Genomic DNA, 22266 nt, shown 5'->3' with positions numbered 1-22266 from the left:
TTAGTATTTCTTGTAATTTTGGTTTGGTTTTTGCAAATTCCCTAAACTTCTGTTTATCTGGACATGCCCTAATTTTGCCATCATATTTGAGAGACAGTTTTGCTGGATATATAATTCTTGGCTGGTAGTTTTTTTCCTTCAAGACTTTATATATCTTACCCCATTGCCTTCTTACCTGCATGGTTTCTGCTGAGTAGTCTGAGCTTATTCTTACTGACCCTCCTTTGTAGATGTCTTTTCGTTTATCCCTAGCCACTCTTAAAATTCTCTCTTTATCTTTGGTTTTGGCAAGTTTAATTATAACGTGTCTTGGTGACTTTCTTTTGGGATCTACCTTATGTGGGGTTCGATGAGCATCTTGGATAGTTATCTTCTCATCTTTCACGATATCAGGGAAGTTTTCTGCCAACAAATCTTCAATAATTCTCTCTATATTTTCTGTTATCCCCCCCTGTTTTGGTACTCCAGTCACTCGTAGGTTATTCCTCTTGATAGAGACCCAAGTAATTCATAGGGTTTCTTCACTTTTTTAAATCCTTTTATCTGATTTTTCCTCAAATAAGTTGCTGTCAAGTGCTTTATCTTTAATCTCACTAATTCTGACTTCCATTGTTTCAATTCTGTTCCTATGACTGTCTATTGAGTTGTCTAATTCTGAAATTTTATTGTTAATCTTCTGGATTTCTGATTGCTGTCTCTCTATGGATTCTTCCAGCCTGTTAAATTTGTCATTATGCTCTTCTCTAATCTTTTTAATTTCTTCTGTTGCATGTTTTGCATTTTGCTTAATTTCCTTCCTAATTTCTTGAAGAGTTCTGTGTATTAATCTTTTGTATTCTGCCTCCGGTAATTCTAATAATTTTCCAGAGGAGGAAAATTTCTAGATTCATTATTTTGGTAGCTTGCTGAAGCCATCATGGATTGCCTCTTTATGTGATTTGATATTGACTGTTGTCTCCAAGCCATCAATAAGTTATTATATTTATGTAATGTTTGCTTACTGTGTCCTAACTTCTTGTTTTGTTTTGAGATGCCCAAATAGGTTGCTCGTATGAGCTGGTTTGATTATTGGTACCTTTGAAGCTCCAATGTCCTGTCACCAGGTAGTTAGATCTGTTACTAGGTATGTAAGCTCAGGAGTCTGCCCACTCTTCCTGTATGGATTCAGCTCAGGTGCCCAGATAGATAGCCACCAAGTGTGTGGTATAGACTCTCACTTACAGTCCTAGACAGGCATGGGTGATTGGTGTAGGCACAGGCATCTGGCTGCAGCAGGGGAACACACTCAGAGCAACGCAGGGGGCTGACGGCTGCCCCCAAGTGTCCAGGAGGAAGCTGTCTCCCTGTTCCCTAGAGCGCGTAGGTGGGCGGGTTTTGCAGCCAGACTGTGAGCACCTAATGCTGTTGGCTGTAAGGACTGGGGGGTACCTCTTTTTCATGGGCCACTATTGCAGGTGGCTAGGTGGTGTGGGTGGAGCCACCAGTCCTCAGGCCTCTGATGTGTGTAGGTGAAGACCCTGCTTAATGGGCAGAGCAGCGTGAAATGTCAAGAACCTGCCACTTCATAGCTGAAACAGTTAAAGTTAGACTTCTGGTATATACCCTGTTGTACTGCGGTAATGAGGGCCTACGCTGTTGAAATGGGCCCACACAAGTCTATGCAGGAGGAAAGGCACTCAAAGTCTTTGAATCCCTTATGTCTGTGCCTAGGCAAAGGAGCTGTGCCTACCCTGGGTTCCTGGCTTAGGAGAGCCGGGAGTTAATTTTTTCCTCTTTGTTAATTTGTTCACTCTCCAAGGCAGGGAGAATGGCTCCAGGCATGTGATGGATCCTACTTCCCGCCCAGGGGCCTGGGCAATTGCTGAAGCCTGTCTGGGATCCAGTGCAGAGCAGGGAGAGGGGAGGTAAATGGGAGGGAGGTTTTTCCCTAAGGCAGGTGTTTTTGATCTGCGTAGTAGGCCGTATGGAAGTACTTATCTTTCACAGATACGGGGCTGCTTTTCACTGGTTCTCTGGCACTGTGTCTCTCCCGGTGCAGAAAACATGCATCCTGAGCATGGCTGCTTGCCTGCTTCACCGCTTACCCCTGAGCTGATCAGGCCTGAAGGGCTCAGGATCTCGGCAGGTCAGGTCTGGCAACTCCTCGCTGCTTCTGAATCGTCTGTCCCTCTCACTGCCACTCAGTCTAGTTCCTCAACTCTGCCTTTGATGTTCAGGGCTCCCAGATTGCCATATGTAATCGATTCACTTGTTTTTTTTGGTGTTTGTTGTAAAAGGGTCCACTGGAAGCGTCTTGACTACTTTGCGGTCTTGGCCCTGCCTCCCCACTTCTTTACTAATTAAGCTAAACTCTTGTTTGGTTTAAAGAAGACTTCAGGGGATTATTTTTGCCTTAAAGTTTAAAAACTATCTCAGGGCAATAGTGTTGGGGGTTCATCCAGCCTCCATGGCTCCGGAAAGTCTGGATTCCATGAGAATTTGAAATGATGTTTTGCATTCCCCCTTTTGATCAGGATTCTTCTACAAAATGTTCAGGTAATGGTAGCCGGGCACCATCCAGTTCCTGTGGTCTCATGGCAGAGGAGACAGATGTTCATGGATACTCTGTTGATTTTTGTCCCCTCACATAGCCTCCAAAATTAAAACACAAAAGCAAGCCCATAGGTTCTTTTTTTGTCTGTCTTTCCTATGGATATATTTAGATGATCTGCTTTAAGATGACAGGCAATTGTCCATTTCGCAGGTTTGTGTAGTTCTTTGGATGGTGTCTTGCTTTTAGAATAATTTATCACATAAAACACCAATAAAAACTCTTTACTGTTCAACAGTTTACTTCTACTGTGGCTCAGATCATCTTTTCTATGTTTGTAATGCATCTCTCTTAGAATATTCTTAGAACAAATAGAAAATTTTAATACACGTATTATCCTGTATTTTCAAGTTTCTCTGCAGTAGAGTACTGCTCTAGTATTTAGTGATAATTTTAGGCAATTATGTTTTCTAGACAATAGTCTATATCAGTGTTTTTCAACCCTTGCACAAAATGGGCTTGGAAGCCTAAAAAAATAAATTAGGATGGTGGCAATTCCCATCCCAAGCTTGCTCCCTCAGAACACCAGGGGGTATGTGGATGAGGACATTTGTATGTTTGAAGAGAACTCCCCAGGTGATTCTGTTGTGCAGCCTAGATTGAGAACCTGGTCTATATGCTTAATGATAGCAGCAACAAAAGTCTGTAGATCACTTTACTTTGCTTTTACCTGGCTTTTCCCCAAATACTTAAAACTCAGAGTAACAAGGAGAGGAAGCAGTGATCAGCTTCATTTTAGAGATGAGGATATCAAAGTGCATGGAAGTAACTTACCCAGAGTTACTCAGCTGGTTAGTGGTGGAACCAGAAGCCAAATCCTGTGGCCCTGGATGTTAGCTGTCGGATGTATTCTCTTACTAAAGGGCCTGAGAGAACTGATATTAGCTGGGTCTTTTTAAGACTAGATTCCCTGGGTGGTGCAAATGGTTTGGCTTGGCTACTAATCAGAAGGTTGGCAATTTGGCACTGCAGAAGGAAGTCCAGATGATCTACTTTCATAGATTTGTTGTTGTTGTCTTGTGCTGTTCACTTGATTCTGACTCATGGCGACCCCATGTGTTACAGAGTAGAACTGCTCCTGTCTTAGTTATCTAGTGCTACTATAACTGAAATACCACAAGTGGGTGGCTTTAACAAACAGAAACTTATTTCCTCACAGTTTAGGGGGCTAGAAGTTTGAATTCAGAGCACCAGCTCTAGGGGAAGGCTCTCTCTCTGTCCAGTCTAGGGGAAGGTCCTTGTCTCTTTTCAGCTTCTATTCCTTGGCTCCTTGATGATCTTCATGTGGCATGTCATCCATCTTCCCTCATCTCTGCTTGCTTGCTTGGTTGTTTGCTCAGTTTGCTCTTTTATATCTCAGAGGAGATTGAGTTAAGACACACTGTATACTAATAATGCCTCATTAACATAACAAAGAAAAAAACCATTCCCAAATGGGATTATAACCACAGGTATAAAAACCTGTTGCCATTGAATTGATTCCGACTCATAGTAACCTTATGAGGTTAGGATTTACGACGTGTATTTTTTGGGGACACAATTCAATCCATAACATCTCCATAGGATTTTCTTTCTTTATGGAAGCAGATCACCAAGTCTTTTTTCCATGGTGCTGCTGGGTAAGTTTGACCTGCCAAACTTTAGTTTATCAGTTAGAGCAAACCAGGGACCTTCCGTAAGATTACAGCCATTGAAAACCTCATAGACTGCAGTTCTACTCTGACACACATGGGGTTGACATGAGTTGGAATCAACTCCACAGCAATGGGTTTGGTTTACGGTTTTTGAAGACTACACAGAGCCACGCAAATACTACTTGATAGAGATGTTTGTCTTCATGTTTCATATCCTTTCTTCTGTATCTGACGCAGTTGCCCTTCTCCTTGAAACTTTTTCGTCCTTTGCCTGTAGGTTCCTGCTCCTTCTACTTCTTCATAGCATCCTTTCTCTGCCCTTCACTTACTTAGCTTCCATCCTCTCATTCCTTAACTGTGAATGCTCTCCAAGGCTCGCTGCTCTTCCCTCTTTATTCTCTCTCTTGAAGAGCTCCTTTGTTTTCCTGCTGCCAGTTATTTACTTCAGGCTGTTTTACTTTGGGTCCCAGAGTCACCTCATCTCAACACATGCCAGCTCTCAGGAGCACCGTTTTGTGATTTGTTCACCTGTGTGCTTCATCCAGTACCCTATAAACAACTCAACTGCCTTTGTATTTTTCATTCTTCTGCCCTTACTCATCTGCCTGGCGCATAGGAAGCATGTTGAGTAAATGTTTGCAAACAAATAGGCAAATATTCATTCCCAACCTTCCTGTCCCTAGAGTCATCTTTAGTCACCTTTGACATGTCCTTTTAAAATTTCCCCACCCAGTCAATAAGACCTGCTTTTCTTTAAAAAACTGCTGCCCAGTTCCATATCCATTGCCATGAAACGTCAAACATTGAACACATGGTAATTAGGCAATTGTCTGGGATTCAGAGCTGAGTAAACTGTGGTCCTGGACAAGTAGCAGTTTAAAACTTGCTGGAGAGACAAAGACATATATAAATAATAAAAAGAACAGCTAACGTTTATTTAGTACTTTGTGCCATGTACTCTTCTGAATACTTTAAAAATCCACGAACTTAATTGTATGTTATGTGAATTTCACCTCGATTAAAAAAAAAAATCCATCAATTTATTTAATCCCCCAACAACCCAATGAGGTAGGTACTATTTTATTTCTGTTTTAGAGGTGAGAACACCAAGGCTTAGAAAGGTTACTTGGCTTTAACTTCCCTTGAGCTGATAGCAAATGTTGCCTGACTTCCAAGGTTGTGCTCTTAATCATTGTGATATACTGCCTCGCAGGTAAATGAGCTTCCCAGAATATTCTAGTTACCATTGATCTTCCTACTCAGACCTCCATAAGATCTGATGTAGGCTTCCCTTTACAATCAATTCTTAGGTATTGATAGGTTTTGGGGGATTTTTTGGTTTGTTTTTATTTTATTTTTTATTATTATTTTTTTAAAGACAGTAGTTTTAATCAAATTGATTCTTTTAACGGGAAAAAAAATTAAAAGGTCATGGACCCTCCAGTGTTGGTTCAAATTATTTTTATTAAAAATGTCTAAGCACGCAAGTAGGAAGAAATTCTTTATCCTTATAGTTGTTATATAACCTTATAACAAAAATCAAATATACAAATTAAAATTTAAAAGTAAAAAAAAATTAAATGTTATAGCTGATATTGTTTTGGTGAAATGGCATCACTTGTTTCTATCATGAATATGATACGGGCTGCTTCACCACATGCTCTTCTGAGTTCAGCATGCCTTTACTGTCTGTTGTGTGAGGATTCAATTTTTTCAGCCCTTTTTTGGTCTCAGAACCACTGGGATATATTTGTTTGACAAGATGTTATGACATAATCTCCCCCCCACCCCCCAATTACTTTCTTTGTTCAAAAGCATTATTTACTTACTAGGTTATCTCTGGTCTCTTCTCGTTATCCCCCTGTATGCCACTGGTGCCAAGTGACAATAAGCAACAAAAAACACAATAAATGCAACTGTGTATGTGGTCACTGAAATTGTTCTTGGCAGTACAGTGATCCAGAATACACTTATTGTTTTAGATTACCCTTGAAATGAAAGTATAACATAAAGGCTTTCTAAAAGAGACTTAAGAAATCCTGAGCAAGGATCCTTGCTCTAGGTTGAAGAACATTGTTTTCCTCATAAATTGCTTTGTGTGTATTGTAATTACCTTCTTACTAAATTGCACGCTCCATGCAGGCAACCTTGCACGCCACATGGGGTCCGGTGCTTTGCCCTTGGAAAGTGCCAGTAGAATGAGTCCTGCTCTGACCAGCTGTGTTTATCTACCCCTCGTGTTCAGGTTTTGTGTGTAGGTTTGCAGGAGTCTATTTTCTTTGACTATATATATATATATATATATATTTTATTGTGCTTTCAGTGCAAGTTTACAGCTCAAGTTAATTACTCATACAAAAATTTGCTTTTTTTTCTTGAACCAGGAAAAAAGAAGAAAAACTGGACTGGATGTACCAGGGTCCCGGTGGAATGGTGAACCGTGATGAGTACCTACTGGGGCGCCCCATTGACAAATACGTTTTTGAGAAGATGGAGGAGAAGGAGGCAGGCTGTTCTTCTGAGACTGGACTTCTCCCAGGTTCTATCTTTGCCCCGTCGGGTGCCAATTCCCTTCTTGACATGGCCAGCAAAATCCGGGAAGACCCACTCTTCATTATCAGGTACTGAGGGATAGGGAAGGGGGTTTTGTTACAGAGATGCTTTGAGACTGTGCTGAGGCCACTCATTCTCTATCTTATGATTGGTTTCCCCTGGGCTCTTCTCTGCCGTGCAAGAGGATTTGTTTCCATTTGCGCTTTCTGATGTTGGGCAGGAGGCTCTGTTAAAGGTGCCTGATCTAGGCCATATGGAACGATATTGGCAAAGGTACTGGCCTAGTCCAGATTTGTTCATTTACTGTTGGCCCTTAAACAAAAATAGGGGACAGAAGCAAGGTGAGAAAGGCTAGCAGCTTCTTGGAGATTTAGTGATACATAGAGACCTGGTTAAGTGGGTGAACAGGTCTCCCCTTGCTTTTTTTCTAACAGCAGAATCCTTTAAAAAGAAACTTTAGAACCTTACTTAAAACCCTAATATATAACAGATTAAAGCCCAGCTGCTCCTGAGGTGCTAAGTGGGATCATGCTGTGCATATTATTTTAGAATTTCTTTTTTTCCTACCTGATCATATCTTTTGAACATCTTTCTATGTCACTAAATACACTTCTGTAACATCATTTTTAATGTCCATGTTGTATGGATATGCCATGATTTATTATATTAATATTTTCTTGTTGGATCCCTAACTTGTTTCCAAATTTTCAATGTTAGAATATAAACAACTTGGTAGTAACCTTCCTTGATTATTTCCTCACAGTAACAAATTCTAGTGGTAGAATTTGGGGGATCAAAGAGTAAGAGCAGGCTGTGATAAGTGTTGCCAAATGGTTCCCCAGGAAGGTTGACCAATTTATCATGAGCAGTACATGAGAGTAAGACTTCTTAAAAGAGGAATCTTCTCTCTATTTACCAGCTGCTCATTATGCTAAACAGGATAGGTAGTATTTGAAATGTTGCTTTTCAGGAAGCAGTTGACACACAGGATGACACTCATTTACTCAACCAGTTGGGAAGCCCTGAGCATGAGTCCTATAGAGAAGCAGGCCAAACTCAAGTTTCTTGCACAGCGGAGAACCAGTGTGGACTTCCCTCCCACTCCCCAAATTCAATCTCGTACACAGATTTGGGAAATATTTCTGACTTCCCCAACATCAAGCAGCCTTCAACGCAGGACCTGTCATCATGCATTTGGAATAAAGATTGCTGTATAGAATTGTGGATACTACAATGACTGAATCCCCTTTGCCAAAGAAATAGTCATGATTTTCATAATATCCTCTCTTTAGGAAGAAGGAGGAAGAGAAAAAAAGAGAGGTATTGAATAATCCTGTGAAAATGAAGAAAATCAAAGAATTGGTAAGTAGTGCAGCAAATAAGCCCCAAGAATAGCTTTCGGCTACTAAAGCCAGAGTTTATCTCCGCTTACTCTTTCCTTACAAGAGGGAAAACAGAATGACATCTTCACTTTTTGTCTGCTAGAGATCATCTCCTGGTTATTTTAATGCAATCCTAATTAAGCTTGATTTCCCCTGTTACATCTTTTGGTTGGAAAAAACATTGTGTGCTGTTATTTTTCCAGAAAAAGAAGGGTATGGTATATGCTTGTGTGGAAAGCATGATCATATAGTGTGTTCAGAATATCAGAGTGTGTCCTTGGTTGTGGTATATAAAGCCTCTAGGGCTTTCACATGGCATATTATGAGATTATTTCTTGGATCAGTTGGTAAGGAAAATGTAAAGATTGGCCTTGCTTTCAGTGGAGTTGGAGTTATTCTGACATAGAATGGAAACTCCTTGGCAGTGGTTCTGGGGAGTGTTTAAAAACACAAATTTCTAATCCCATCCACTTGAGATTCTATTCAGTAATCTAGGGTGGGTTTGTGTACAACCAGGGTTGAGACCCTCCTGCTCGTGGGCAGGGAACCCTTGATAATGTCTTGGACCCCAGTAGACCCAGAGGCATATAGTCAGGCAATTGTGCTTGGCACAGTCCCCTCAAAGGGGCCTGAGGGGGTGTCTTGAGAACCTTACATGGGCATGTTCTGGGCATTTTCTAGTTGCAAATGAGTCTGGAAAAAAAGGAGAAGAAGAAGAAGAAGGAGAAGAAAAAGAAGCACAAGAAGCACAAGCATCGAAGTTCGAACAGCGAGCGTTCCAGTAGCGAGGATGAGCGCAGCCGGGGGAGGTGAGCATGTGGAAACAGGCCTCCCTCATCATTGATTCACTCGCTCATTCACTCATTCATTCCACAGATGTTAACTGAATGCCTACTCTAAGCTGGGAACTGCCAGGCACTGGGGTTTCAGTGGTGAACACTCGATCATGGGCCCTATGCCCACAGAGCTTGCCATCTAGCTCTGGACTTCCTTGGAGATGTTAAATGTGGATGGGTGGCATTGTACTGGAGAGAGACCCCTAACAGAGCTGATGTTAGCCTTGCAGGTCTTAGGTCGCACATCCTGGGTGTGATTCCTCCAGGACTGAAGTGAGTTTTGTGTTAGCTTTTTTCTTTTTTAAATGGATTAATGGGCCCATCTGGACCTGTTCTGTGTGTCTTCCCCATGGGAGCAGTCATCGTTGTTGCTGCTGACTCACTGTTAGTCCCCAGAATAGCAGCACGAGGTAAGAAGAGAATGTATTCAGGGGTTGGGGCTGAGAAGCTAGGCCCACGTTTTTCACAGGAAAAATATGACTGTGCGGATGCATCTTCCAGCAAAGACAGTCCAAATAGAGAAAAGCACTCCCAAGTAATAGCTAGGGGAGGGGAGGTTGTCAGGGATAGGAAAGGTCACATTTGAAGCAGGAAGCATGTTTCAGCACAAGAGATTGGAACTGGACCTTTATGCAGTTTCTTTTTCAATGAGTGTGTATGTATTTTAATCTCTTAGATCTCAAAAGAAGATGGCCAGTTCCTCCTCTGTTTTGTCCAAAGCTGCTGGATATGGCTTACAGGTAGGGATGTGGGCTTCCCCAAGGGAGTGGCTGTAGAATGTGCCAGCTTGACAACCCTTTTGGATGTAGAGCATTTTTGGCAGCCAACCAAACATTGTGTGGATGGCAGGGTCGGGGCTGCTGGGGAACAGGCCCACTCCTTTCCCCTGAGCCTCTTACTGTAGCTGAGGGCCCTCTTAGCAGAGAGGCTAAACCTCCAAGAAGGCATTCGGGCTCTTTGCTGGGCATTCTGCCCATTCCTCTGCAGATAACTTATATAAAGTGCACACATTTTAAGTGTACAGTTTGATGACTTTTGACAAATGTACATCCTCTGTCTTGTTAACCTTTGGTCCTGCCCTCCATGCTTCTATCTCTTGCTCCTCATTAGGGTGCAGTGAAGGGCCAAGTAAAGAAGTAATTTGAGGTGGCTGAGTGAGTGTGTCCTTTTAGGGGATTCTAGAAATAACATTTCTCAGTTTGTATGGTTCTCAGCGATAACTCAGTAATTGATGTGCCTGTGTCTGGCTATTTACAGAGCCTCAGTGCTCATTCATTCCTTTGTTTTACTACATTCTCTCCTGAACTGCTGGGCTTTCTTATGAATATCTTTTCTTTTATGAATAACTTTTCTGCCTTTCCTTGATGTTACAGGTCAGGGACTCCAACCATAGCCAGAGACTGCAGGGTCCTCTGATGGCCGAGCCAAAGGGAGTGCACGGGCTAAAGAACCATTCCAGGTCCAGAAGCTCCTCCCACTCACCCCCTAGACATGCCAGCAAGAAGAGCACCAGGGAAGCAGGGTCCCGGGACAGGAGTTCTCGGTCACCGGGCAGACGGTCACGGTCCCCAAGGCCCAGCAAACTGTGAGTGTGGCAACTCCCTGGGAAATAACCGGTGAATGTGGAGACCTGGTTACAGCAGGCATTTACTTCTGGTGATGTCCATTCATCGACTTTTCCAAATGTCTTTGTTTTGTTATTTCCTTTACATCATTTTTTTTTTTTTTAACTGCAATTTAAAGCTCAGGCCCCTGGAACCATATATTTGTAGGTATATACAGTGAAACCTGTAAGAGCTGGAACTCGATGGGATTGCCTTGGTCTTGCAAATTTTCCGCCTTTGACAGGGTACGGTCTTCTATTGTGATTAGTGGAAAATATTCAAGTTTTCCTTCTCTGACATGTTTCTGCCTTACACAGGTTCTGGCTTTTGCAGGTTTTACTGTATTACGCTAGTGGAATCTCTAGGGTCAGTTTAATATCAAATCTTACGTATCCCTATGCCCTTGTTTTTCTTCCAATTCTGCTCTTTACTCTCTCAATTTGGATTATAGTTTTAAGACTATTATTAGCTCTTATTCCAGTGTTTGAGGAGCATAATATAATCCTCTGTGTTGAAAAGGTTTTTCTCCCCTCTGCTCTCTGTGTCCATTGTAGGCACAACTCTAAGGGAAACAGGAGAGAGAGGGGCCGAACTACGAGCCCATCACCTAAAAAAGAGGTCCACCAAAGGCGGCATGCTTCCGGATACACCAGGTAAGTCAGGAGCCCAGTAGATTAATTTCAGACTCTGCAGGCCTGAGTCCAGGAGTGGCTCAAACCAGAGCAGATGGATAATCTGTATCACCTTTTTGCCAAACCAACTTTTACTCATCTTGTCAACTTTTAGTGGTCTGGTCCCAGTGCCATGCCAGGCACACTCTAAGGACAAAATAAATAGTTTTGAATTAATGAACAGTTGATTAAGTGACTGTCTCTCAATATCTATGAACATGTTAATTCTCATGGAGATTTCCACAGAGAAGCTTTTCTTAAGAGAATGTTCCATTCTTGAGGCATCAGCTGGAAGGGAAGCAGGATGCTCTCCTTGAGAGTAGACATCCTAAGGCTGATTTTGTGCTTGTCTGGGGAGGGGGTTAGACAGAGACAGGAGTGTACAGCCCTGGGACCTGAGGAGGGTTGGTTGTGCCCATGAAGGCTGTCCCTGAGGGTCTAGGTTGCTCTTAGTGGAAGTTTGGATGAAGTGGGCAACTTTTTGTGAACTTCCTTTTACTCGCCAGTGGGATGTATAGACCACCTGGGGAGCTTTAAAAAAAAAAAAAAAAGCCCACTACATGGTTGTACACCAGCCCAGTTACATCAGAATTTCTGGGGGTGGATCCAGGCATCAGTATTTTGTAAAGCGTCTCAGTGATTCCAGTTTGCAGCCAACATTGAGAACCACTGATGTCTACAATGTCTTTTTTATTCACTATGTTGTTAGAACAGAGGTGGACCCCTAAGGCCTCTTTCAACTCTTAATTGTCTGATATCTTGAGTTTTCAGGGAACAGAAACTTTAAAAAGCTTTAAGTATTTTGATTGGTAATCTCCAAGATATGTTACATATTTCCCTGCTTTCCCAGAGTATATCGAACATAATTTAGTCTTTTATTATCTTCTATTGGTGGCTTGGGGTCAGTTTTCTGGCTGTGCTGTAATTCATGCTGCCCTTAGGGATGCTAATGAGTATTTGTATTTTTTTATATTTTTGTCTAAGGCTGTTGGTCACTACCTGACTATGCTTTTTCAGATCCTGCTTTATATTTTATTGTTTTTTAAAAGCCAAATAGTTGAAAAATATACCATAAAACAGCAGTCCCTCGCCCTGCATGCCACCACATGAATGAACCTTGAAAACATTATGCTCATTGAAATAAGGCAAACACAAAAGGACAACTATTGTATGATCCCATTTATATGAAATACCTATAATAAGCAAATGCATTGAGACAGAAGTAGATTAATGGTTACCAGGGGCTAGAGGGAGTTATAATTAAAAAAAAAAAAAAAAAGTCACCAAGAAAAGAAAAAAAGCTGAACACACTGTGTATGAGCAGGGCTTGTGTACCGGTGGGTGATTGGGTGAGAACTGGCCTTTTAGCTGGGGGACACTCAGGTGTCAGTATTTTTGGTTCTCTTGTCTGGGGCCATTCACTTTCTTCAGAGAAAAATCATCTGGTTGCCTGATGATGAGCTGTAAGTCTGGCTGCTGGCATTTGGGAGGCAGCACAGATCTCAGTGGGGACTTGAGTGTTAGTGTTGAATATGCAGACTTCTTCATTCCCTCTATGCAGTCTGGTGGCCCTGCCAGCCCCCTCTGCAGTGCCTGAAGCCTTTGCATCCTCTAATCTCCTGTCTACTTCGGTTTCTCCCGAGAGTAAACTTTATGTCTCTGGTAGACATCAGGGAGAGGAGTCATCTGGCTTCCCCAGGTTGGGCATGAGGACCCAGGGGTGTCTTAATTGCTCCTTATATAGACTTTAAACTAGTTTCTTTGTCTTCAGCCCTATACTTCACCACCACCCTTCCTAGTACTCGGTCACTCCTGTCCCTGAGCCTGCCCTGCATTTTCATTGTGAATCCACTTGCTTCTCATCAGTGTGAGCACTTAGGATTCAGCTTTCTCTAATCTGTAAAAGTAGTCACCACTCCTTCATCCATGCCCATCTTCTAACAATTTGTTGACATCACTTATCCAATATTGTCTCCTCTCCCATTGTCTTTATGGTTTTATGGCTTTGATTTAGTGGGGTTTTTGAAAAGGATTTCCCAGTTATTGAGCTCTGATAATTATTTTTCCTTTTCAAGGAGGATCCATACGTCACACCCATTTGAAAAGCAATGGATTTGGACGTCTGACATTGTTAAATAGTGATTGGGCTGCTTCATCTCTTCTTCTGGCTCTTTACCTTTATTTGGAGTGAGGGACAGGGAAGAGCTGCCTATTACTTTTTGAGGTTAAGTTGAATTCTTCAGGCATTCTGGCTCCTAGCTTCTTCCTAAAGTGGTGTACTCATGGGCCACATCCATGTATTTCTAAGCACCTCAACAGTCACATAGATAACTTAATCCTTTGTTCTGTAAGTTGTTGGGATATAATTGCTGTAGGTTTAGGCTATTGGTTTTCAGTTTATTTCATATTTAATTTTTCAGAATAATTTCACAGATTACTGAGTGAGAGTATGAAATCCTTCACTAAAAGTCTTTGAAGTTTGGATGAAACCCCTTGACCAGTATGTTAGGAAAGAAGGAAACTTATAGCTAGGCTTGACCCTGAATTGGGCATTTCCTTGGAAAGAGAGCAGTGAGCTGGAGATCCTGGAGTTCTACCTGATTTCTGTTCTCCCTGTGCTGTTTCTGTAAGACTTAATAGAATGGTTTTGTGTTCAACAGAAAACTCTCAGCAGAGGAACTAGAGCGAAAACGGCAAGAGATGATGGAGAATGCCAAGTGGCGAGAGGAAGAGAGGCTGAACATCCTCAAGAGGCACATGAAGGATGAAGAACAGGAGCAGAGGCTGGAGAAGCTGAACTCCCAGGACGGGAAGTTTATCCAGTCAGTGCATCTTTTTCCCGCCCAGGGGCTTTCACGGAGACTGTCTCAAGGAGGCAGCTCAGCAGCTGGCTCTTTGTGTTCTGGGTGTTTCTGTGCCTGTGCAGAGAGCGCGCTGCTCCCAGCGCTGAGATCAACCTCCAGACAGCTTCTGTTACTCCTCCTAGCTTCTGGCCAGATAGTGGGGTGTTTTTGAGGAGGGGAGGAGAAATGAATTGGTATTTCCTAAATCACTGAAAACTCCTAGGCCTTCCTTTTAAATAACAATTTATGGCTTAGGAAGCCTTTTTCCAAAGGCTTTGACTTATTTTCCAAAACAGATAAATTTTCCCTTATGGACACTATTTTTAAAAAATTTAGATCCAGATGGAGTGACTTGAAAGTTATCTATGTGAGCTTAAAAGTGTTTGTGTTTCTGTAGCTGCTTTAAGGCTAGCAACCTGTTTCTTTGAATTCTGCCAGATAGTTGACCAATTGAAAACATGTTTTTGACTTATGTTTGTCTTTTGTTCCTAGCCGCATGAAGCTAGAGAGTGCATCTACTTCCTCCCTGGAGGATCGGGTGAAGCGAAATATCTACTCTCTACAGAGAACTTCAGTAGCTCTGGAGAGGAACTTTATGAAAAGATGAAAGTCATCCCCTCTCTTGCTGGTTTTCCTGAGCTTTCCAGCGATGCTGCTGACTTCTTAAAAATTCTCTTTATAAGAGTTCAAATGACTTCTTCCAAAGATGTCAGACCAGCACTGTTCAAAGTGACCGTCCTCCATCGATTCCTGGCGCAGCTCACTCCCTTTGAGAACCAGTGTGACTTCCTTTATGGGACTCATCAGTCCCTCAGGAGCTTTTGCTGGGTGTAGAGTGGGTTTTGACTGAATTTTTTAATGGGCGACCATCTTGGTGTGAGTACCTGTCCTGCTCTGGAAGGCTGCTCCCTGTGGTTGTGACACTTACCTGGGCAACTGTGTGTCCAGACCTGTTCTACCACCTCAGTATAGACCGGACCTTTCAGAAACCTCTCTCTCCAGAGTCACTCAGATAGCTTGCGCTTAACTGGGGTAAATGAAGATTTACTTGATTTAGTATATAACGTGAGACTGATGTCAGGTTAGGGAAGAGTGAAAAACCATCTGGAAGGGAAAACTGTATACCCAAAAAAACCTCTGAATGAACTGTTAAACTCAACTATTTGGTCTTTCTTTTGAACTGTAAAAGTATAGTGTGTATATGTGCAAAAGTATAATTTTTATATGCTTTTAAAACATTTTAACTCTGTGAGAGTATCTTGTTTGGTAAGTACTTTAATATGTAATGGAATCACACTGAACCTTACTAGTGAGTTATACAATAAGGCAGTCAGTTCTTTTTTCTCTCTGAATCTGGCTGGTTTAGGATATAGGGTATCTATCCTTTCACACATCACTGCGTAGAGTCTCTAATGTAGTCAGTGCAGTGGTAAAGTCAAATGATTTTAGGAGTCAGGACCAAATTGCCAATGTGTGCCCGAGCTCTTAAAAGAAAGTAGAAGCTGTTTATTTCATGGCTTCCCTTTTATCATGTAGTAACCTTATTACAATTTTAGGATTTCAGAACTTGTTTGCTACTATTTTTTAGTCAGATATTAAAAAAAAAAAAAAATCCTTAAGGGACCAATCTCCTGTCTTTACTCCTTTCTCTATTCTTTCACTAGGAGTGGGCACTTGACTAGGGAACTTCTAGACATTCTTGACTAGAATGGCTGGGAGGATTCATGTTTTTGAGCTCTGATGTTGTCAACCACTTCAATACTTAAAAGCCAGTCTTTCCCCAGAGAGAATGTACCATTGGCTTGTTATTCATTTAATCACCTCATCCTACTTCCCTATTTTAGGGTTAATCGCTTTTATTTTACTTGGCAATAAATGCTACATTTATTTTTGTAACTGTTTAAAGAGCGACTATGCCATTTCTGTGCAGACTACCGACTTCATGAAATCCCAGACAGAACATGTTGACCAGTAATTTGTACCAAATATACGGAGATCCTTCATTCGAGATGAATTATGTAACAAAGCGTGGGCAGTTTACGCAAAGATTTTATGAAGTGAGCCAGAGAATAAGACAGTTATAATTCTCTGCTGTAGGATAGATGTCCTAAAGTACTAGCGGTCTCTTAACTCGACACTTTGGCGGCAGGAGGCCCGGCGGTGGTGGGTGGGTGTAAGACCCATTCATAAAACCCAGGGTTCCCGGCCTGCTTCTCTCATTGGCCCTGGGGAAAGGGGCGTGCCCCGCGGGTGGAACGCACCCTAGGCCCAGGGGAGTGGGCAAATCTACGCCTGGGTGGGGCGAGGGGGCGTTCCTTGGTTTTCCAAACTGGACTTCCTTTTCCTCTTACTGTGTTCCTACTCTCTCCCCCGGGGTGGGGATGGTACGTCCCAGCCTCCTCGCATTCCCGTCCCTCCTCCTCTTCCCGAGCAGCGGTGCCGCCGCCATCTTGGCACGTCAGGTTGAAGGAGAGCTAAACCTTGGCTTTGGGGGCCCGGACAGGAACACCTTTCCGTGGTAGACAGCGAAACCTACCCATATCTGCTCCCCTCCCCGCTGCCGCGCAGGGTTTTGAGGCGTGCGACGACAAGCTCGGCTCGGCCCAGTTCCTGTCAGGCCCAGGGAGGAGGGGCGGGCGGGGCGGCCGCTGCCTCTCCGGGACGGGTGGTACCATCTAGGCTGGAAGGACGGGGCCTGGTGACGGCGGGGCGGCACCGCCCGGGGGCGGGGTGCGGAGCGGCAAGGCCGGCTCTCTGGGGCGGGGCCCTCAGGCTTGCGGGGCGGAGCGTGGGGCGGACGGAACCAACGGGGCGGGGTGGGGAGGTAACGGGACGGGCGCGACCATGGCGCGGTGAGAAAGTGGGGGTGGGGATCGGTCCGGGGGAGGCCTGGGGCCGCTGGATTGTGCTCGGTCTCCGCCGCCCCCACCTTTCGCCGCCGCCGCCGCCGCCACCGCCCCGGGCATGTCGTCCAACTGCACCAGCACCACGGCGGTGGCGGTGGCGCCGCTCAGCGCCAGCAAGACCAAGACCAAGAAGAAGCATTTCGTGTGCCAGAAAGTGAAGCTATTCCGAGCCAGCGAGCCGATCCTCAGCGTCCTGATGTGGGGGGTGAACCACACGGTAACCAGCTCCCCCGCGCGCGCCCCTCCGAGCGCGGCCCTGCGCACTCCCACGCCCCCTGCAGCCCCGAGCCCTTGCCCCGCAGGCCCTGCCAGTGACGCCTGCAAACCTTTGCCAAGCCACTTGCACGCCCACCCCACCCTTGCACGCCGTCCCGGCCGGGTGTGCACTCCCCGCGCGCCACGCGAGGCCTGGTGTCTCCGTGGTACGCCGTCGCCTCCTCCCCCGCCTCCAGCCCCTCTAGCTTCCTGCGTCTGGTATCCTCACTTTGGGCAGCCCCTGGAGCTCAGGGGGAAGGCCTGGGTGCGGTGAAATCGCTTTCATCCCAGCGCTCTCTCATCTCCGATCACCCCGTTTGCTGCACTGTTTGCCCTCTTGTTCCTTTTAATCGCCTGCAAGCTCACTGTCGAGTGGATGGGGCTGGTAGCATTGGCCTGCCTGAATATTCCTCTGTTTCTGGTCGTTTTGGTTGGTGTGGCTGCAGAGTTTCCCATCCTCCAGGCCTGCTTAACCCTGACTATGGATTTTCTCCCTGGGTTTCCTTTTTTTCTTCGTCTTGAACGAGATAGTTATACCAGTTGGAGAAGCACAGGTTTCCTTGACTGCTCCTCCGAACCACAGACACTACCAGAGTCTCCCTGGGTTAAGAAAAGAGAATGTCACCATTTGAGAGAGGAGGAGGCTTGATTATCAGGACTATTCATAGTAGAAATGTCTTCCTGTGTTCTCCTATGGTGTTCATGTCAAAGACGTTGACTTCACATTTGTTGAACTCTCTATTGTGTGGTCCTGAAGGGGTGATAATGGATGGTGATTAAGATGAATAAGAGGTTCCCTGGATCCTTGGGATGCTTTGGGATTGTTTAGCAGCCCCTGCCAGGAAGTTGGAATTACAGCAGTGTTTGAGTTGGATGACTTTGTTTATGTGCTGTTTGTTTAGGATCCTGCTTTCTCTTCCAACTTGCACGCCTTGCCTTCTGACCCTTTCATTGTCTAAGAGTCCCTACACCAGGAATGAGCAAAGGAAGTAAAAGGACCTGAAAATACAACTTTACCGACTAAAGGTTTGGAGTGAGGACGATGAAGCTAATGGTTTTGAGTGGCTTGGGTTTTCTGTGGATTTTAGCCTCCCCTGACTTTTCTGAGCACTTCAAATTGTCCACAAGGCCAGATGATGACAAGGGGCCCAGGGCCGGCAAGACTTTTCACTTAGATTTGGTAGACGTACCTTTGGCTGGATATTGGTGAACCATCATCTGAGCCAGGTTTTAGGTCTTTACATCTAGTATAGAAAAGCACATGTGAGGTCTTTGTTGGTTTCTTGATCATGGACAGTTTACTGTTTTCAGTGTCATCACTAGGGTTAGTGAGGGTCCTGGCTAAGGTAGGGAATACCACTCGGTAAGCCCCAGAACTATAGGAGCTGTTTTGGATCAGTAGTCCAACAGAATTTGTTCTTCCTGCTTCTTGTTGCCCCAGGGGTCATCAGATAATTTTGCAAAGAAAACTGGGTCATCAGAATATGAACTCTGTGTCCCTGCCTGGGAGTCAATCCTTGATTTTGTTCTGCAGCCTGCTTCTCGCTAGAAAGCATCCTGTCTGTGTAGGGAACTGACTGGTCGGAGAGTCGGGAATAGTGCAGCTAGCTGGAAGGGACCATGGGTCCCTTGTGTTACACATGAAGAAATGGAGACCCCAGGTAGAGGATTAACTTGTTTGTAGTCACATCAAAAAATGCAGCTCGTTGTCCAGCACCATGGGGCTGTGCTCGCTGGTGGTGGTGTTGAGTGGCAAGCCCCATTTTCTTTGGCTCTACTTCCCTCTTCTATCTCTCAGCCAAGTCCCAAGACAGATGGGAATTGTGGTCTTGTTAGAGAACCTGAATGTATGTTCAAGTATGTGAGCTTGTGCATGCCAGTTCTGGGAGTATGTGGTGCTTGCTCTTCTGATAGGCAGGCAGTGGGTCTGTCCAGATGTGGGCATCAGATAGAAGCCTCTGTGTGGCACACGGATGGGAATCTATGATTCCTACTCTTGTCATGGCTTATTGGATGAGACGTTCACCTTCTTTCTTTGTTAAGTTTGTTTGAGGGCTAGCTGGAAAGGCATTGACTTTAAGCAAGACCCATGCTTCTGCACATAATGAGCTAGCACCTCAGGGGAAATGCACAGAGTACCACTGCCCTGGACAGGCTGAGCTTCGGAGGTCAGTTAGTCCCAAGTTTTATTGCTTCATTATGGCCTGCAGTAAGATCTAGCACTTCCGTGTCCCCATCTGGGAAGTGGACACCTCTCCCCAGAAGAAGAGTGTAAAATCTTGCAACTTTTAGGGGGTCAAGACTACCCTGTTCTTGGTAGATTGCTACCCTTCCTTGGGGGTTACCTTCAGTCAGATGCCCACTGTTGGAACTTTTTGAAATTTAAGAAGGTTTCAGATATCACCTTTTCTTTGATTTTTTTTTTAAAAAAATTATTGTTGTACTTTAAGTAGAAGTTTGCAGTTCAAGTTAGTCTCACATACAAAAATTTATATATACATTGTTATGTGACCCTAATTACTCTCCGTATACTGTGACAGCACACTCCTCCTTTCCACCCCTGATTTCCTGTGTCCATTCAACCAGCTCCTGACCCTCTCTGCCTTCTAATCTCACCTCTGGACAGGAGCTGCCTATTTAGTCTCATGTATCTACTTGAGCTAAGAAGCACACTCTTCACCAGTATCATTTTATGTCCCATAGTTCAGTCAAATCTTTGTCTGAAGAGTTGGTCTCAGGAATGGTTTTAGTGCTGGGTTGACAGAGAGTCCGGGGGTCATGCTTTCTGTGGTTCCTCCAGTCTCAGTCAGACCATTAAGTCTAGTCTTTTTACTAGCCTTAAGTTCTGCACCCCACTTTTATCCTGCTCCATCAGGAACTCTCTGTTGTGTTCCCTGTCAGGGCGGTCATTGGTGGTAGCCAGGCACCATCTAGTTCTTCTGGTCTCAGTCTAATGCAGTTTCTGGTTTATGTGGTCCTTTCTGTCTCTTGGGCTAATACTTTCCTTGTCTTTGATATTTTTTTTTTTTAGTTTCTTGCCCATTTAGGCATTTGGCCATGGTTGTTATTAGGTGCCATCAAGTCGATTTTGACTCATAGTGACTCCATGTGTTACAAAGTAGTACCATCCCATAGGATTTTCTTGGCTGTAATCTTTGCAGAAGCAGATTGCCAGGTCTTTCTCCCACAGAACTTCTGGGTGGGTTTGAACCTTTCGGTTAGCAGCCAAGTGCTTAACTGTTTGCACCACCAGGGCTCCTTCAGGCCATGGTAGTCTATAACTAATGGTATATGTGATATGGAGAACACGTGGATATACCTTTACCTACAGCAAAAGCTAGCTACTTGTTCTGAGGTAGTTATTTTACTTCTAGATGGAAAAAGAGAGGCATTTGAGCTCAGTGTTGTCACAAGAGCTCCTCTTGTGGATAACAGATGCAGCCCATGGACTTGGTGGAGGAAGAACCCAAAAAGCCAAACCTCTTGCGATCAAGTTGATTCTGACTCATAGTGACCCTGTAGGACAGAGTATAATTGCCCCATAGAGTTTCCAAGGGACAGCTGATGGATTCAGACTGCCAGCCTTTTGCTTAGCAGGTGACCTCTTAACCACTGCACCACCACGGCTCCTGTGGAGGAGGAATGTGTAGGAAACTAGGAAAGAAATCAGAAGGCTTTGAACCTGTCAGGGAGAGCTTGTAAAGAGAGAAAACTGCTGTTTTAGGGGATGAAATAGAGTCCATAGCGTCTGGAGTTAGGGAAGAGATGGCCTTGGAGAGGAGAATGGAGACCAGGAGAGACAGAGCAGGCTTGATACCTGTGGGCCATTTTAGGAGCAGTCGATGGTAACTCTGTTTCACCATCTGAGGAACTGCCAGGCTGTTTTCTAAAGTGGCAGTACCGTTTTACATTCCCACCAGCAGTGTATGTAGGTTCCAGTTTCTCCACAGCCTCACCAACACTTATTACTGTCTTTTTTATTGTAGGTATGAGTTGGAACGGAGTTGGCAGCTGGCAAGGTGGTTGTGAAGTGGTATCTCATTGTGATTTTGATTTACATTTCCCTGATGGCTGGTGGTGTTGAGAATCTTTTCATGTGCTTATTGGCCATTTGTATATTTTCTGTGGAGAAGTGTCTATTCAGATCCTTTGCCCATTTTTAACTGGGTTATTTACCTTATTATTATTGAATTTTAGCAGTTCTTTATATATTCTAGATATAAATCCCTGATCAGTTATATAATTTCTAAATATTTTATCCCATTCTGTGGATGTCTTTTTTACTTTATGATATCTTTGGAAGCACGAAAGTTTTTAATTTTGATGAAGTCCCATTTACCTGTTTTTTTCTTTTGTCACTTATACTTTTGGTTTCTTATCTAAGAAGATTCTGCCTAGCCCAAGGTCGTGAAGATTTACTCCTACGTTTCCTTCTAAGAGTTTTATAGTTGTAGCTTTTATATTTAGGTCTGTAATCTGTTTTGAGTTAATTTCTGTGTATGGTGTGAGGAACAAATTCATTCTTAAATCGGCTCCCAGTTCTTCTCCTACGTTCCACCCCCATTCTGTCCATTTTCTTTGCTTAATGTAGACTCAGAATTTCCTTTACCTACCTCTTTCTCTTACCCTGCTGCGTTAAAAATCTTTAGTAAATACTACTGCTTTAGTGAGGCCAATGGATGAATTTGTCCATCTGCCGGGCTTCCTACCTCTCAGAGGACAATGGGACTCAGACAGGAGGAGAAAGAAAACCAAGACGTAAAAAGGAGGAATCAACATGAGAATGGATTTATTGGCACCTGTGACTCTCTCTTCTTTCACTTTTCCCCTCTGGAGTTTCAGGTCTTGCTTGGTGCTCCATGGTCTCAGGAATGTATTTCCCGTCCTGTTTTCTGAGGGTGGCACATGAGAAATGATCACTAGTGGTGGCCAGCCCATTATGGAGCTGCCATTGGAACCCCCAGGGCATACCAGGAGGCCTATGTGCGCAGC

At 44.0% G+C, this 22266-nt stretch overlaps 2 protein-coding genes across 2 annotated transcripts in view; both read left to right on the top strand.

Annotated features, from left to right (window-relative positions):
• CWC25 (CWC25 spliceosome associated protein homolog) overlaps positions 1 to 16014 on the top strand; it is a 24263-nt gene extending 8249 nt beyond the window's left edge. The window contains exons 3-10 of the mRNA XM_004378011.2: positions 6609 to 6845; positions 8070 to 8139; positions 8841 to 8968; positions 9672 to 9735; positions 10369 to 10580; positions 11154 to 11252; positions 13931 to 14092; positions 14606 to 16014. Coding sequence (XP_004378068.1) covers positions 6609 to 6845; positions 8070 to 8139; positions 8841 to 8968; positions 9672 to 9735; positions 10369 to 10580; positions 11154 to 11252; positions 13931 to 14092; positions 14606 to 14720 — 1087 coding nt within the window. The 3' untranslated portion in view covers positions 14721 to 16014. The remainder of the gene's footprint in view (positions 1 to 6608; positions 6846 to 8069; positions 8140 to 8840; positions 8969 to 9671; positions 9736 to 10368; positions 10581 to 11153; positions 11253 to 13930; positions 14093 to 14605) is intronic.
• Positions 16015 to 16981: 967 nt separating this feature from the next.
• PIP4K2B (phosphatidylinositol-5-phosphate 4-kinase type 2 beta) overlaps positions 16982 to 22266 on the top strand; it is a 28168-nt gene continuing 22883 nt past the window's right edge. The window contains exon 1 of the mRNA XM_004378010.2: positions 16982 to 17236. Coding sequence (XP_004378067.1) covers positions 17078 to 17236 — 159 coding nt within the window. The 5' untranslated portion in view covers positions 16982 to 17077. The remainder of the gene's footprint in view (positions 17237 to 22266) is intronic.

The sequence above is a fragment of the Trichechus manatus genome, unplaced genomic scaffold (genome assembly GCF_000243295.1).
Source record: "Trichechus manatus latirostris isolate Lorelei unplaced genomic scaffold, TriManLat1.0 scaffold00054, whole genome shotgun sequence".
Lineage (NCBI taxonomy): Eukaryota > Metazoa > Chordata > Mammalia > Sirenia > Trichechidae > Trichechus > Trichechus manatus.
Note: the sequence above shows the minus strand (reverse complement) of the source record. Positions and strands in the feature narration are given on the sequence as shown.